We start from the raw sequence: 15000 nt of genomic DNA on the forward strand, positions 1-15000 counted from the left end.
TTATTCTACACATTAGTGCACAAGGTACATCTCTCCAGAGAGCCAAGCAGGGCCTGCTGTAGCGGAATGAGGAATGCATTTCAATGGCTGGTCTATGGGTACAGAGGGATCCATTTAGCACATGGCTGTTATCCTCTTGATCAAAGCACTTAACTCAGATTACTGCTGCTAAAGGTGCTTGTTGGATGATAAGAATGATGTGACTACATTTCTACATTCTTCTTGCAACTTTGATCACCCAAGTGAAAAAAGCCAGTTCAACCCTTGAGATTTAAAATCAGTGTGCAACGCACATACACACTCGTGTTTGTCATGAGCACTGTGAGCGTCTGGGTAAAGGGAACGTGTACGTGATCACACAGTCTCACACGTCTCATCATTGCAGCAGTGCAGAGATCCCCATCTGGGTTCTCCTGGCTGGGTTCTGCTCCAGTGAGAGTATGCAGGAACCCAGCCCAAAAAAGTATGCCTGCTGGACGTTTCTCTAGCCAAGAGACGCAGACCGGCCACACCCAAAGACCAAACCACAGCCCAGTGCCTGCAGCATTCCTGCTAATGACAGAAGGTTTCATGGGAAATAAAGCCTAGAGCAGAGAAACAGCACTCCCATCGGGAGGGAGGGCGCCACGAGTAACACGTTCTGCACCTTTTCAGAGCAAAGGCTGCCAGGAGATTTCCTTACAATGCAAAGTGTGGCCAAAGCTGTGGCCCTCCGGCATGGGAAGATATCCAAGGGCACATCTGAATGTCTGAGGCAGCCGTGGTGTTTTTCATACAGCTGGCAGTGGTTTGAAGAACAGGCAGCAGGGTTGGCATTTTGTTTAATGAACAGTCAGGCCCACCACAGCGCTCTGCTGCTGATCAGTAAAGCCGAAGATGTAACCCCGACTCAGTGCAGGGACACACCTGCCCCTCTGCTCCTGAGTCCCCTCCATTAAGGCTGTGGTGTTATCATGTCTGCCAGAGGCCCAGTGCTCCTCCCTGAGCTCCCCTTCACCTGAGGAGAGGATCGGAGACAGGCCAGGGAGGGAGGAGAGAAGCAGCCCCAGCCAGCAGCGTTCCCGGCCTCAGAGATCAGCCCATGGGCCAGGCAGCAGCAGAGACGAGGGTCGAGCTGGATGTATTTATGAGTGTGACGGTCAGTCCAAGCATTACATTACATTACATTACATTACATTATTGTCATTTAGCAGATGCTTTTAACCAGAGTGACTTAAATAGGTTACTGTTTTTACATGCTTTCCATTTATACAGCTGGATATTTACTGAAGCACTTGTGGATGAAGTACTTGCCCAAGGGTACAGCAGCAGTGCCCCAGCAGGTAATCAGACCGGCAACCTTTCAGTTACGAGCCCTGCTCCTTAACACTGTGCGACACTGAAACCCACTTGCATATATATGAGGAACATGAAACCCGCTGAACCAAAGAGGGGCACTGTGTGTGGGGCTGTGCTCTTTCTGTGACCCTGCTGTTAGCGACCGTTACTGATTTCCATAGACAAAACTACACTTTGCATGGAAACCACTGGAGCCAGTCTAGCTGTACAGTCTACAGTCAACCTGTAAATACTCAGCCAGGGAAAGCCGCGCCTCAGGAGCCGAAGAAGAGTGAGAGGCTGGTGGCTCTGCCTCACAGAGCGCTCTGACGCGGGTGAGATGCTGTAGCAGCACTGCAGGACAGCTGCACATAAACTGACCCAGAGCAAAGAAACGCGCTGAATTACGCACTAACGCACGCTTCCCTCTCCACTGCACTGAGAGACAGTCCTGAGTCCCCACTCAGCCTCATTCCTTCTTAATGTTGATCTTACGCCTTATTGAATTCAGCTGGCAATACGAACACCAGTTGCTGTTATGCGGACAAGAACGATATGGACGACACCGTGCTCTGTGCAAATCTAAGGATACAGGTGAGCACTGCCGGGGATTAGAGAAGCAAACCTGCAACATTGTAACCATCGCACCTTCTCTGCTTTGCTTTGTAGGTCCTGCATCAATGTGCAGGACCTCTTTGATCTGAAATGAGTGCACACCTGCCACAACTGGGCCACAACACAGGAGAATAGTCTGAATGGTCAGGGGCAAACTCATTACCAAGACACAGCAAAGGGGATGAAAGAACACAATCTCCCCTGCCCACACACACACGCACACACACACACACACGCACACACACACACACACACACACACACACGCACACACACACACACGCACACACACACGCACACACGCACACACACACACACACACACACACACACGTGAATATGTCCAAGAAAATGGGAACATTCATGGAAAAGGTCTGACAACAGCACCAGCTAGGGGTAATCTATACTGAAAATCTATATATCAACCCAGTGTTCACTTTGAAATCCGCTTTCAGGTGAAATCACATTGTCTTGCTGCAGCCGGTCAAAACTCACAGTAATTCTACACCCTGCACCTACAGCAGCAGCAGCGGCATCAGTGGGTCAACAGTCACACCAGAGCACAGATCCAGGATCAGACAGGCCCTAATCCTAATCCCATTCATTCTGTGCAAAAGGTGAAACCTGTCTATCTATAAGCAGGCAGTACTTAAGCAGCTCAGAGTCAGAAGGCCAGCAATGCTAACCCCTGAGGGCAGAGGGGTCATCAGAGTTCTCTCCCTGCTGCGGCAACTCCTCTGCTGTTTTTCTCTTATTTTGTGTATTATAATAACAATGTTCTTCACAGGTCAGACAATACATGCATCAGCAAAAAACACCGAGACCAGCAGCTGAAACTGCACTGACAGCACTGAAACCCTTGCTCGTGACAAGTGCCTTATGACCTCGATTCATATACTCTGTGCAGGATAGACAAGATACACTTTCAGTTTACTGCATCTTAAGAATCTCTTATGAATTTTATGATTATGCGCAGTTGTCACAGACAAATACATTACACTGGTAAATTTGGTCAAATATATGCATTTTGAATGCATGCATTTTGATAAATGCCCATGTGACAAACATGAAAGTTTCCACTTTCAGCTCTGTTGCACCTACTTGATATACTGTTATATTGCAGTTCGTAAGTGTCTATATTTATTATCTGAGTTATTCTGCGAAGGCGCTGTGTGGCACCGTGGATGGTGAGAGATGCTGGCTGTTTTGCGAATACCGTGTGTCACATGACAGTGAGCTGACAGTGTAAACCCATCAACGACAAAATCAAAACCATTACTTAATATGGAGTCTGACAACAAAATGGCCCGTGCACTGTATACTATCTAAGCTACGCTTGCTTATATATGTGTTAAAGTAGACATTCAACCTCTCATATCTAATCCAAATCACTCTAATGTGATGTCTGTGCGGTGACTGAATCTACCAGGCTGGCTGTGTTAGCGTGCTGCCCCCCACTGGAACACTCATGCAATTACAGCAGCAAAACGGATTCCGTCGCACAATTTCTCCATTTCCCTCACGATAACGTGAATCGATCGAGAAAGTCGCTCTGGATTAGAGCGTCTGCCAACTGATTAAAAGTAAATGTCATGGCGAAGGTATAGTACATGTTACAAAAAACTGGGTCACTGCCAAGATCGCCACGAACTCGTTTGTGGGGGGAAATGTGTAGTTAGGGTTGTTTAGTTTTTGTTTAGAGTTGGGTTTTTACCAATAAAAGTATAAGTAAAGGCATTTCGCAACTATGTTATAATTATTGCTGCTTCGCATAGCTCTGTGAAAAGGTGGCCAATCAGAGTGATCAGCGTGCGAACAGCGCGAGTTGCCAGTCGGCGCCAAGTAATGGTTGCACAGCGGAAGTGACGTCGTGTTTACTGGTGAACGTGCGCGTGGGTATCTCACCTGGAGTCGGGAGTTTTTAATGAATATTTTAATTCTAAAGTAATGGACGAGGAGCATACGGTATGTTGTACTTTCGGGAAGCATATTTGACTTTTTAACGTAGAGTATAATGTTGACTTAAGAGGTTCGCTTTCAGCCGGTGCAGCATGCTAACCCTGTTACCCTGCAGGCGGGCTACAGGGAGCCGTGTGCGCAGTGCTCCGAGGTGAGCTGGGGCATCACGGAGGAGGGACGCTTCTACTGCCGCTCCTGCCACAACGTGATCGAGGTGAGCGCCGCAAACGCGTCTGGGACGCAGCCGCAGTGACACGGTCAGGATGATAGGCTATTGGTCTATGGGTTTTATTTCAACCGGAACGATGATGATCATTGATAACTGCTCATGGGTCATTATTTTAGTCTTACATCAGAAGTCACTGTATTATGAAAAGACTGGTTTGATATTCTTTGCCAGACAGGATCTCAGAGCGACCTACGAACCCATTATCTACATTTAAAGCATAGTAACAGTGTAGCGCAGTGAGAGGATATCACGCTGAACAAACAGCTCAAAAGTAAACAACAGTAACTGTTTTAGCGTACACATTTTGTCTGACAGTAAAAACATTGATACAGCAAAATATTACAAAGTGTCAGGAATGACCTGTTATTGTGCCGAGATGGTCAGCATATGATGTGTCCAGGTTCTGGGAAGTTACTGTCCAATGATGATGTGTCATAAACCCCTGAATCAGGATAAACATCCAGCGAGGAGATGTTTTTCAGTATGTGGATATGTAAATGTAAATCCTATATATATGCTGGTTTAGGGGACACAGGTCTGTGACCTTGTGGTGTGAGCACACAGTTGGAGCCCAGTACCCTTGTAACCACTTGGAACGTGACCCTTTTCCCATGATGTGAGTGCGTGAGTGGCAGGCTAGCTTTTTGCTGACTCCCAGCTGTGTGTGTGCTTTACTGACAGAGAACCCAGGATGTGGTGGATACGTCTTTTGTGACCAACAGCCAGGTCTCCTCCATCTCCCGTGCCTCTCAGAAGAAGGCTAAGTCAGGTCAGTCCCGTGGATCTGGTGCAGGCTGCTGGGTGCCTGTATGGGCTGTCCTCAGTGTCAGTGTGCGTTTGATACAGCAGGACACTCGTCCTTCCGTGTGTTTTACGGGGCTGTGTCGTTGCAGAGCGTGGGCGGGAGTGGCTGGTGTGTGAGGGCTTCCAGTTCGTCCTCCAGCACCAGGCCGACGCCCTCCTGGATATGGGAGTCTGTCCGCAGTTCAAGGTGCGTCTCAGCGGGGGTGGAAAGAATAACACTGAAAACGCAGGCAGAAATTCTGATGTGACAGTGGGGCGCGTGTCCTCGAGCGATGAGTCACGGTCAGCCTCCGTCTGCTCTGTCTTTCAAAGGATGAAGTCTTGTGCAACTTGTGGAGGAGGTATCTCCAGAAGAGTCAGCAGGCCTACACTCGCACCCCAGTGCATGCTGCCAGATTCCAGCTGGTGAGTGAGTGACCCGCTGCGGAGTTTCGCCTCTCTCAGCTCACTGTGGGCAGTTTGCTGACTCTGAGGACCTTCCTGTGTTTGATTGACAGTGGCTCCAGGGCACATCACTTGTATGTTTCACTCGATTACATGTGCATTAGTCGTTTGTTTTAGAGTTGAGTGCCACTGAAAATGTGTCTACCCACCTTCTGTGATCACATCAAAGTGCATGTGCCAAGTGGATAATGTAACATCTGTCCGCTTCACACCTCTGGGATCAGGAAAGCACATAGCAGCCGTTTCCCAGTGTCAGACAGAGATTCACACAGGAAGTGCTCCCTGTGCTGCTTCAGTCCCGACAGGCCTCCGAGTCGGAGGACAGCGCTCCGGAGTCGCTGGGCCTGAGCGAGGTTTCGTGGCCGCCGGAGAGTGAAACGGAGACAGAGAAGGCCAGCTCCGCCTCAGGTACGGCACACCAGGACACCCCGCCCACATGCTGATGCAGGTGTGCTCTCCAGGGCAGGCACTTCCGTTAGAAATTATGTGACACAGTATGCTGGAGCACATAGTGTTGGCACCATTGTCAGAGCTCTGATTGTGTGTGTATGTGTGTGTCTGATTGTGTGTGCGCGTGCAGCAGGGCGATCCAGTGACGGGGCCTCTTCAGCATGCTCCGGCTCTCTGGACGGCGCCTCCTACAGCTCCACCCAGAAGGGGCGGAGCTCGATGCTGATGACCATGCCCATGACGCTGGCCCTCTGCCACCTGGGGCTGCTGTGGGTGCGAGAGGCGCTGACGCTGGCCGACCTGCGCAGGTGAGGGCGGGGCCTGCTACCGAGGCCTGAAGCTGTGGAAATCAGAGTCCGCTTAATGTAAACGTGCATCTTTGGTGCAGTAGACCTTCTTTATACCGCCTTCATGATCACTGCCGTGATCATGTGAATGTACTGAATGTATCCCCATCTGTCGAATTCATACAGCAGTCCTGATCATTTTCAAATACTTTTCAAAAAATGACAGAAGTGCACTTCATCCAAATTAGCGTAATTTTGATGACAACAAAAAAAAAGTCAGAAGTCTGGAGGTCACGTTTGGAATCTGGTGATGAGGTTTGGAACCCGGTGTGGAGCTCCTCAGCAACTCAGCAAGAACATTTAGCATCCTTTCGTTCTGATTCTGGATGACAGAACATTCAGGAACCCACCTGAAATTTGTGTGGCAAACATGCCATTGTGCGTGAAGACGGCTGTAACGTCTGTAGCAGGTGATAAAATGCTTCATAGCTGTGATGTATTACATGTTAAGGAGATGAATCCTCCATATGGATAGAAAAAAACATCTGTATTTGATATTTTGAAATGTGAAGCGTACAGTCCCTTCAGGGTCGGCCTGGTCTCAGGGTCCGCAATCTGAGAGCCGATGGGTGTGTTGTGCTGTTCCAGGTTTGCAGCTGAGGGTCACCTGCCCTACGTCAACGCCTACCAGGACTTTCCTGAGGAGATGCGGCTTTATGGGAGAGATACACGGATCTTCAGGGTGGATGTGAGGAGGGGGGGGAGTGGGAGAGGGAGAGAGGGAGAGAGAGAGGAAGAGAGGGGGAGAGAGGGAGGGAGGAGGGGGGGAGAGGAGGGCAGGAAAAATGCCCTGGTAATGCTCAAAAGCAGCCTTACAGTGAAACTAAAAGCTCCCGTGCTTCACTCTGGGGCTGGGAGGTTGAAGCGCAGGGCAGTGGAAGATTGTCGTGGCAGTAATCAGTGCATATTTTAAGCTACTGTCAGTAAAAGTGATGCACTGAACATGTGCTGGTGCGCCCCCCAGTGGCAGTAATGAGGCACTGCTGCTGTGTTTCTGTCCTGCAGTCTGTTCCCTCCTACGAGCAGATCCAGAGGGACTCCCACAGGCTGGCGAGGTTCCTGGACCTTCCCCGGTTCCCCCCCATCACCCGGGACTGCCTGCTCCACCCCTCCCTGCTCTGCCTCAAGTACCTGACCGAGGCCAACCTCCCAGGTGGGTCGGCCGGGACTGTGGGGCCTCACCTGGCGGGACGGGGGAACTGGCCCATTCCCGCGCAGGCCTCTGTGCTGTGTTGCTTTCTTTGGTTTACAGGGAATTAATCAGTGATTGACTGATCAGTTTTTTTATATGTTGTATCAAGATGTGTTTTGGGTTCTGTAATCTAGCGACTGTGATCTAGTTAACTTAGGGTAGTGCTTGAATGGTGGTGTGCTCTCACTCACTGGTCTGGGAGTGTTGTTAGCCTGGTCTGACACGGCTGCTCATTCAGCTTGAATGGATACACTCCTGTTCTGTTGTGCTGGAGGTCGCTTTGAATAAGAATGTCTGCTAAATGAATGTAATGTAAAACTAGAACTAAAATGTAAAAGTAATTGGATCAACATGGGATTTAGATCCCCGGCGCACCAGCGGCCCTTTAAAGAACTGAGTGATTATTGATCGTCTGAAAAGCAAAGCCTTGTGATCTCAGCCTGTTCCCTCTCAGCCTCGGGTCACATGGGTTGCCCTGGTGAGGATAGGTTTTATCCCCCTAATGCAACACATTAAGGAGCGAGAATGTTTCAGGAGTGCTGTTTCCCCTCTTCCCTCCCTCCCTCTCTCCCTCACGCCCTCTCTCATCTGCCTCTCAGACGAGCTGCACGGCTGGGTCAGCAGGCTGGTGAGGCAGTCTGGGATTGGAAAGGAGGGCCACCTGACCTTTGACCCCGTGAAGGGGAGCGCCCAACTGGTCTGCTACGACGTCCAGGCCGTGGCACTCATCATCGTGACGATGAAGCTGCTGTTCGGGCTGAACGACCGGACGGAGTGGTGAGTCATAACCCCTCACCAGCAGGCACAATGTTCTGCTAATGTTTCTGTGACATTATTGTCACAGTACAGCAAAAATGGCTTTGGCTGAGACTTAGGGAAGCACAGGTTACTCACCCTGCTACAAGAAGTGTGGGCACACCCTGAGGGAGAAGAGAAAAATTATGTCCTGTTGCACCCGTGACCCGTCAAAAAAACAAAAAGGATCTGACGCTGGAGGAAAAGTTGCTGTTTAATGAGTGCTTACCTTTCTCCTCATGAGGGTGTGATCACCTGAAACCCATTTGCTCCTGTGTATCTCCGGTCTCAGTCTGAGTGGAGATTTGAATGTGCTCTCTGGTGCAAAGCTGTCACCAGCAGCCTGAGACGGTGACGTAACTGATGAAATGGATTTGCACGGTGCTTCGCAGGCACCCTCTCTGCCACTACACGCCTTTCTGCAGGGCAAGCCGGGACCGGGAAGGGTTTTTTAAGATTTTTATTTTAACAGAGTTAATTTAATGTCCCCTCTCACATTCTTAAACGTGCTTTGACACTTGTTTAATCTTATGATTCTTTTTTCTTGTTTCCAGGACGTTATCCAATAAAGCTAATGAAGAGAACAAGAAAAGCCAAGGTAGAGAATGCTCGGCAGAGACCTCATCAGGTAGATAATACTGTTCATTGTTGCCGTTATGCCCTTTCCTGTGTCGCACACAGCCGTGTCCCCTGCTAAACGGAGGCGACCAGCAGCTGGACAGGGAAGCTCAGCCTGGGGGGAAGGCCCTCAGCGGCATGGGGCTGAGTCACGGCTCAGCAACGCAGCCGCGTTTAATGGGTTTTATTTTACTATTTGTTCTCCGACTAGTTCGACCACCACTACCAGTCACCTGCCTTCTTTTTCTTTGAATATGGTTCCTTACCTGCTCTGTACTGCTGCTCAGTTTTGCTTATCAGAGGAAAGCCCTCGCCGGTCTGTCTGTGTGAGAGGGGTCGATCTCCACCCGTTTCCCTCGCCGGTCTGTCCGTGTGAGAGGGGTCGATCTCCACCCGTTTCCCTCGCCGGTCTGTCTGGGTGAGAGGGGTCGATCTCCACCCGTTTCCCTCGCCGTTCTGTCTGTGTGAGAGGGGTCGATCTCCACCCGTTTCCCTCGCCGGTCTGTCCGTGTGAGAGGGGTCGATCTCCACCCGTTTCCCTCGCCGGTCTGTCTGGGTGAGAGGGGTCGATCTCCACCCGTTTCCCTCGCCGGTCTGTCTGGGTGAGAGGGGTCGATCTCCACCCGTTTCCCTCGCCGGTCTGTCTGGGTGAGAGGGGTCGATCTCCACCCGTTTCCCTCGCCGGTCTGTTTGGGTGAGAGGGGTCGATCTCCACCCGTTTCCCTCGCCGGTCTGTCCGTGTGAGAGGGGTCGATCTCCACCCGTTTCCCTCGCCGGTCTGTCTGTGTGAGAGGGGTCGATCTCCACCCGTTTCCCTCGCCGGTCTGTCTGTGTGAGAGGGGTCGATCTCCACCCGTTTCCCTCGCCGGTCTGTCTGTGTGAGAGGGGTCGATCTCCACCCGTTTCCCTCGCCGGTCTGTCTGGGTGAGAGGGGTCGATCTCCACCCGTTTCCCTCGCCGGTCTGTCTGGGTGAGAGGGGTCGATCTCCACCCGTTTCCCTCGCCGGTCTGTCCGTGTGAGAGGGGTCGATCTCCACCCGTTTCCCTCGCCGGTCTGTCTGTGTGAGAGGGGTCGATCTCCACCCGTTTCCCTCGCCGGTCTGTCTGGGTGAGAGGGGTCGATCTCCACCCGTTTCCCTCGCCGGTCTGTCTGGGTGAGAGGGGTCGATCTCCACCCGTTTCCCTCGCCGGTCTGTCCGTGTGAGAGGGGTCGATCTCCACCCGTTTCCCTCGCCGGTCTGTCTGGGTGAGAGGGGTCGATCTCCACCCGTTTCCCTCGCCGGTCTGTCTGGGTGAGAGGGGTCGATCTCCACCCGTTTCCTCCCTGGAATGCTGTGGGTTCTGTTAGCCAGGATTCCAGAACTCTCTGGGGTCCTGAATTCAGACTGGCTGAAGCCGTGTTTCCTGCAGCGGGGGACAGATCAATGCTGAGATCAGATTAAGAGCTGACAGTCTGTGGGGGAGTCAGTGCAAGGAGTCACCTTCTTGAATTGAGAGCTCACCTGTGATGATGATGATGCTCATAACTGTGGTTTCCTCTGTCCTTCCTTCGCACAGCGGACCAGAGCTTCAGCTTGCGAAGGTGGTACAGGACGGTCCAGCGAGTGCTGGAGGCAGCTAGGAGGGGAGAGGAGCGGGACTGGGCCAGGTGAGCCCCGGGCACCACCCCCCTCTCACTCGGTCTCCCTCAGTCTCCCTCGGTCTCTCTCGGTCTCTCATGGTCTCCCTCTCACTCGGTCTCCCTCAGTCTCCCTCAGCCTCTCTCGGTCTCTCATGGTCTCCCTCTCACTCGGTCTCCCTCAGTCTCCCTCAGTCTCCCTCAGCCTCTCTCGGTCTCTCATGGTCTCCCTCTCACTCGGTCTCCCTCAGTCTCCCTCAGTCTCTCTCGGTCTCTCTCGGTCTCTCATGGTCTCCCTCTCACTCGGTCTCCCTCAGTCTCCCTCAGTCTCTCTCGGTCTCTCTCGGTCTCTCATGGTCTCCCTCTCACTCGGTCTCCCTCAGTCTCGCTCCCTCTCTGTCTCTCTCTCTCTCTCTCTCTCTGTCTCTCTGTCTTTCTCCCTCTCTTAGTCTCTCTCCCTGTCTCTCAGTCTTTCTCCCTCTCTCTGTCTGTCTCAGTCTCTCTCTCTCACTCTCTCCCTCTCTCTTTCTCTCTCTCTCTGTCTCTCTCTGTCTCTCAGTCTGTCACAAGGAGATTCCACTCACCTGCTCATAGAGCTGGTGCTGCCACTGTGCTAGTGTTTCTCCCAGGTTATCTTACATGCCTGTCCTGCTGTGTGCTGTGCCGTGCCTCCCTGTCATTGCCTCCCATGTTTGGCTGAAGGCAGAGGGATCCATGTTTGCTTGGCCTGTTTGAATCCACACTGTTTAATGTACAGTAGGCCTGCACGTAACCCATAGGTTATAAGAACTTGACCAAAAACTGTTTGAGCTTACTTATATTTTTAGTAAAGCATAAAACCTTTTCAAGACATCACTTAATATAAAAGTTGTTCAGAGTTTGTGTCTTTTTAGTGTAATGAAGTTTTTTTCTCTCTGCAGGAAGTCCTGGAAGTCCCACAAACCCCTGTATCCCTCCAAAAAGGATAAGTCTGTCTTCATCAAGCGAAGGCGTACGTGTGACATGCTTAATTTCTACCAGAAAAGACCTGTTCAAACAGGAACAGGGAAAAATGAAAGTAAAAGTACTTAACTGAAAAAATGCTGTCTCGGCTCTAGTGGCAGTGTTTGTTCTAACACAAGCAGGGGCCTGAGCTGCACAGGTTTGGCTGCCGGCCACTCCCTGTCTGCTCCTGCTTCCTGCTGGGGTCCACAGATGATGTAATATCAGTCAGTCGGTCAGACACACGTAGTGAGTTAGAGAGTTAAATGTGTTCGCAGTGAGTTAAATGTGTTCATTCTGGCACAGCAAAGTTCAAAAACGAGCTCAGTACAACCCCCCAGGCCTGCTGGGGGGGGGGGGCTGCACTGACTCGCTTACACTCTCTCTCAATCTCCCTTAACGCCTCTCTTTCACCTCCCAATCTTTCCTCTGTCTGTTTCCCATCCCCCCCCCCCCCCCCCCCCGACAGGTGTGGTGGAACAGCTGCAAATGAACTTCCAGAGGCTGTCTGGCCCCGCCCCCCAGCCGCAGAGACCCGCCCCCTCCAGCTTCCGTTTCCAGTGGGGTGAGGAGGGCGGGGACGGACCCAGCTTCCACCGTCAGAGCCTGGCCTGTGTCCTGAAGGAGAAGGGGAGCTCCACACGCCCCTTCAGCATTCGGTACTGGCACACTGCCCTGCGACGCTGCGATCCCAGGTCAGGGTCTCTGCCGCCCGTCTGTACTGCCACCTGCCTCTGCTCCCTCTTAACATAACTCCACTATGGCACTGGATATTACTGATGCTGAGGGAGCAACCTGCATCTTTCCCTGGGTTTTGATCACTAAATCTTCTCGTCGTAAGTCTAGATTGTGACCCACTGTTCCACACTCCAGAGGTTTCGTGATGGGTATTCTCAGTTTGACAGCGAGGGTTTTGTGTTTGTTTGTTTGATTTTGGCGGCTGGATTTTCAGGCAATGCAAGGACCACTTCCCCGAGGTGGAGCCGACTCTCCCCAGGACGTACGTGTGGCTGCTGGACCTGTTCTCCTTCCTGCTGGGGGTGAAGCCTTCCCTGGTGCATGCGGAGGTCTGTCACCTGGAGCGCCGGCTGGTCAAGGACAGGACCTTCCCCCGCCCCCGGAAACCAGGGAGGAAGAAAAGGACCAAGCGGACGCGGCGGGAGGCGTCTCCCAGAGAGACCGTCAGCGCCTGATTCGTGCAGGAAAGGTGCGGGCGGACTTGCTGGCTCGTGTCTGCTGCGCTGCGTCACTCTGTGGCTGACCGCGTTTGGCCTTCACCTCAGGGCTGTCCCACCGACCACACTGTTCGCCGCTCCTCTGGTGTACATATGCCTTTTATATTGATGTACAATAAAAGCCATGAAGCTGTTATAACAGAAGCTGTTTCACAACCATTTAATTCACTCCCTCTCTCTTAACATGGACCCATAGGCGCAAAACAGCCACAAAACACATTCGCAGGGTCCAGGGGGTCCGTCTCGACGTGAGCTTTGCCTTTTCACACCCAGCGCAACACGGACGAGCATGTGCAGAAAGCTCGTCTCTGATCGTCTCGGCGTGAGCTTTGCCTTTTCACACCCAGCGCAACACGGACGAGCATGTGCAGAAAGCTCGTCTCTGATCGTCTCGGCGTGAGCTTTGCCTTTTCACACCCAGCGCAACACGGACGAGCATGTGCAGAAAGCTCGTCTCTGATCGTCTCGGCGTGAGCTTTGCCTTTTCACACCCAGCGCAACACGGACGAGCATGTGCAGAAAGCTCGTCTCTGATCGTCTCGACGTGAGCTTTGCCTTTTCACACCCAGCGCAACACGGACGAGCATGTGCAGAAAGCTCGTCTCTGAGGCCAGAAAGACTGACGTGCTTTTCGCATTTACATTTACGCTTTGTCGCTTAGCAGACGCTCTTATTCAGAGCGACATGCAAGATGAGTACATTTAACAGTAAAGTTACATTGTTGACATCAAGGAAAAGCTTACTCACACACAAATTAACTCAAATTCCCAGAAAAAAAACTGGAACAGAACAGTTAAGCAACCTAGACATGCCCGGCCTAGACCACAAAACATATCCTTTGAGCAGCAAGTTGAGGGGATTCAGTGTTATAGAAGTTTGAAAGTCAAAATAGTGGTGATTTCTCTGAAATAGATTTCATAACATATGAGAAAGCAAAAGGCTGTGAGACGATTTACATGTTTGATCGCAGAGGTTTGACTTGCTGATTTTCACGTTATTTTTGGAAGTAGTTTAAGAACATTTGCAAGACAAAGCACGATGCTCCGTCGCCGTCCCTCGTCCCTCCTATTTATCATGCTTGGAGACAGAACTTAAATGGGTACGCACATTTCTGCTTAAAAAGCATTACATGATTAAAGTGCAATTTAAGGCACGGGGCACTTGGCGAATGACATCAAAACTAACATAACTATATTTAACTTTTCAGTCTCATACTGTCAGTTTAAATTGCCTGTATGCAACTGTTAGTTGCATTTTTTTCGAAACTTAAGTAACAGTCAAATGTGTTGAGAGATGTCAGATATTTGACGGTAAATTATATTCGTAAATGAAGTATAACTCAGCTGTGGGTGTATTGGTTGTGTATGGTCGGATAAACACTGATAGTGGTCTCGTCTATTTTTCTAATTATTCACTGCGGGGCACGTAACCTAGAGGCTGCCGGTTCGATTCCCCGCTGGGGCACTATTGTCCGGGGCTTGGTCAAGGTGCTTAACCCACAATTGTATAACTATCGATAAATTTGCAGCTGTGTAAATGGATAGAATTGTGACCTAAGTAAAACGCCCTCAATTAGTGCGTCTAATCTAGCAGTGTATGTAATGTCGCTACTGACAGTGAAAATGCCACAATTCCTCGTCTCGCGTAATAACACGCGTGTGCCGGACCGTGCGAACCCCACCCGAGTGGGGGTGTCGCAGCCAATATCAGTGACATTGGGAGACCCCGCCTCCCACGTCCCACCGCTGTCTTTCACTCACTGACAGTCCCATACGTTATCCGAAGAAGCGAGACAGGCCACTACGCCAGTTCTTTCAGAAATCGCCTACCTCTGGCACAGTCGGTCCTTAGATTGAAGTGATCGGATCGGATTTACCCTCAACAACCAGAAAGTCCAGTTCCACGTACGGAGATGTTCCAGGACCACACCAGGTTAGTAAATTACAGTCACCGCTGACGATCCAGTAGTGCTAGATCACTACCAGTAGGTCTTGAACTCTACCGGTTTTTCCATTAGTTTACTCATTTTAATGATAATAAACTCTCCCTCAGAGAGAGATCAGCCACTCCCCTTCCACCCTCACGGCTCACACTGACCCCTCAGAGAGATCAGCCACTCCCCTTCCCTCTTCATGGCTCACACTGACCCCTCAGAGAGAGATCAGCCACTCCCCTTCCACCCTCACGGCTCACACTGACCCCTCAGAGAGAGATCAGCCACTCCCCTTCCACCCTCACGGCTCACACTGACCCCTCAGAGAGATCAGCCACTCCCCTTCCACCCTCACGGCTCACACTGACCCCTCAGAGAGATCAGCCACTCCCCTTCCACCCTCACGGCTCACACTGACCCCTCAGAGAGATCAGCCACTCCCCTTCCCTCTTCATGGCTCACACT

At 51.3% G+C, this 15000-nt stretch overlaps 1 protein-coding gene and 1 long non-coding RNA gene across 2 annotated transcripts in view; both read left to right on the forward strand.

Annotated features, from left to right (window-relative positions):
* The window catches only part of LOC118792715, an 8243-nt gene extending 7184 nt beyond the window's left edge, over positions 1 to 1059 (forward strand). The window contains exon 3 of the long non-coding RNA XR_005005614.1: positions 965 to 1059. This is a non-coding gene — a long non-coding RNA (uncharacterized LOC118792715). The remainder of the gene's footprint in view (positions 1 to 964) is intronic.
* A 2744-nt stretch (positions 1060 to 3803) lies between these two features.
* Positions 3804 to 12718, forward strand: taf1b (TATA box binding protein (Tbp)-associated factor, RNA polymerase I, B). The gene is made up of 15 exons (XM_036550051.1): positions 3804 to 3895; positions 4005 to 4103; positions 4800 to 4887; positions 5012 to 5109; positions 5235 to 5327; positions 5663 to 5774; positions 5947 to 6124; positions 6752 to 6851; positions 7169 to 7316; positions 7955 to 8132; positions 8705 to 8778; positions 10326 to 10416; positions 11307 to 11377; positions 11837 to 12062; positions 12320 to 12718. Exons 1-15 carry the CDS (start codon positions 3878 to 3880, stop codon positions 12558 to 12560), a joined length of 1815 nt encoding a protein of 604 aa, XP_036405944.1. The 5' UTR covers positions 3804 to 3877; the 3' UTR covers positions 12561 to 12718.
* Positions 12719 to 15000: the final 2282 nt, after the last annotated feature.

The sequence above is a fragment of the Megalops cyprinoides genome, chromosome 17, assembly GCF_013368585.1.
Source record: "Megalops cyprinoides isolate fMegCyp1 chromosome 17, fMegCyp1.pri, whole genome shotgun sequence".
NCBI classification, from domain to species: domain Eukaryota; kingdom Metazoa; phylum Chordata; class Actinopteri; order Elopiformes; family Megalopidae; genus Megalops; species Megalops cyprinoides.

What these genes read in the sequence shown, in the direction of transcription:
- taf1b (XM_036550051.1), top strand. An exon ending in CCTGCCACAACGTGATCGAG is followed by an intron (nt 4,104 to 4,799) that starts GTGAGCGCCGCA and finishes CTTTACTGACAG; the next exon opens with AGAACCCAGGATGTGGTGGA. An exon ending in ATGCTGCCAGATTCCAGCTG is followed by an intron (nt 5,328 to 5,662) that starts GTGAGTGAGTGA and finishes GTGCTGCTTCAG; the next exon opens with TCCCGACAGGCCTCCGAGTC.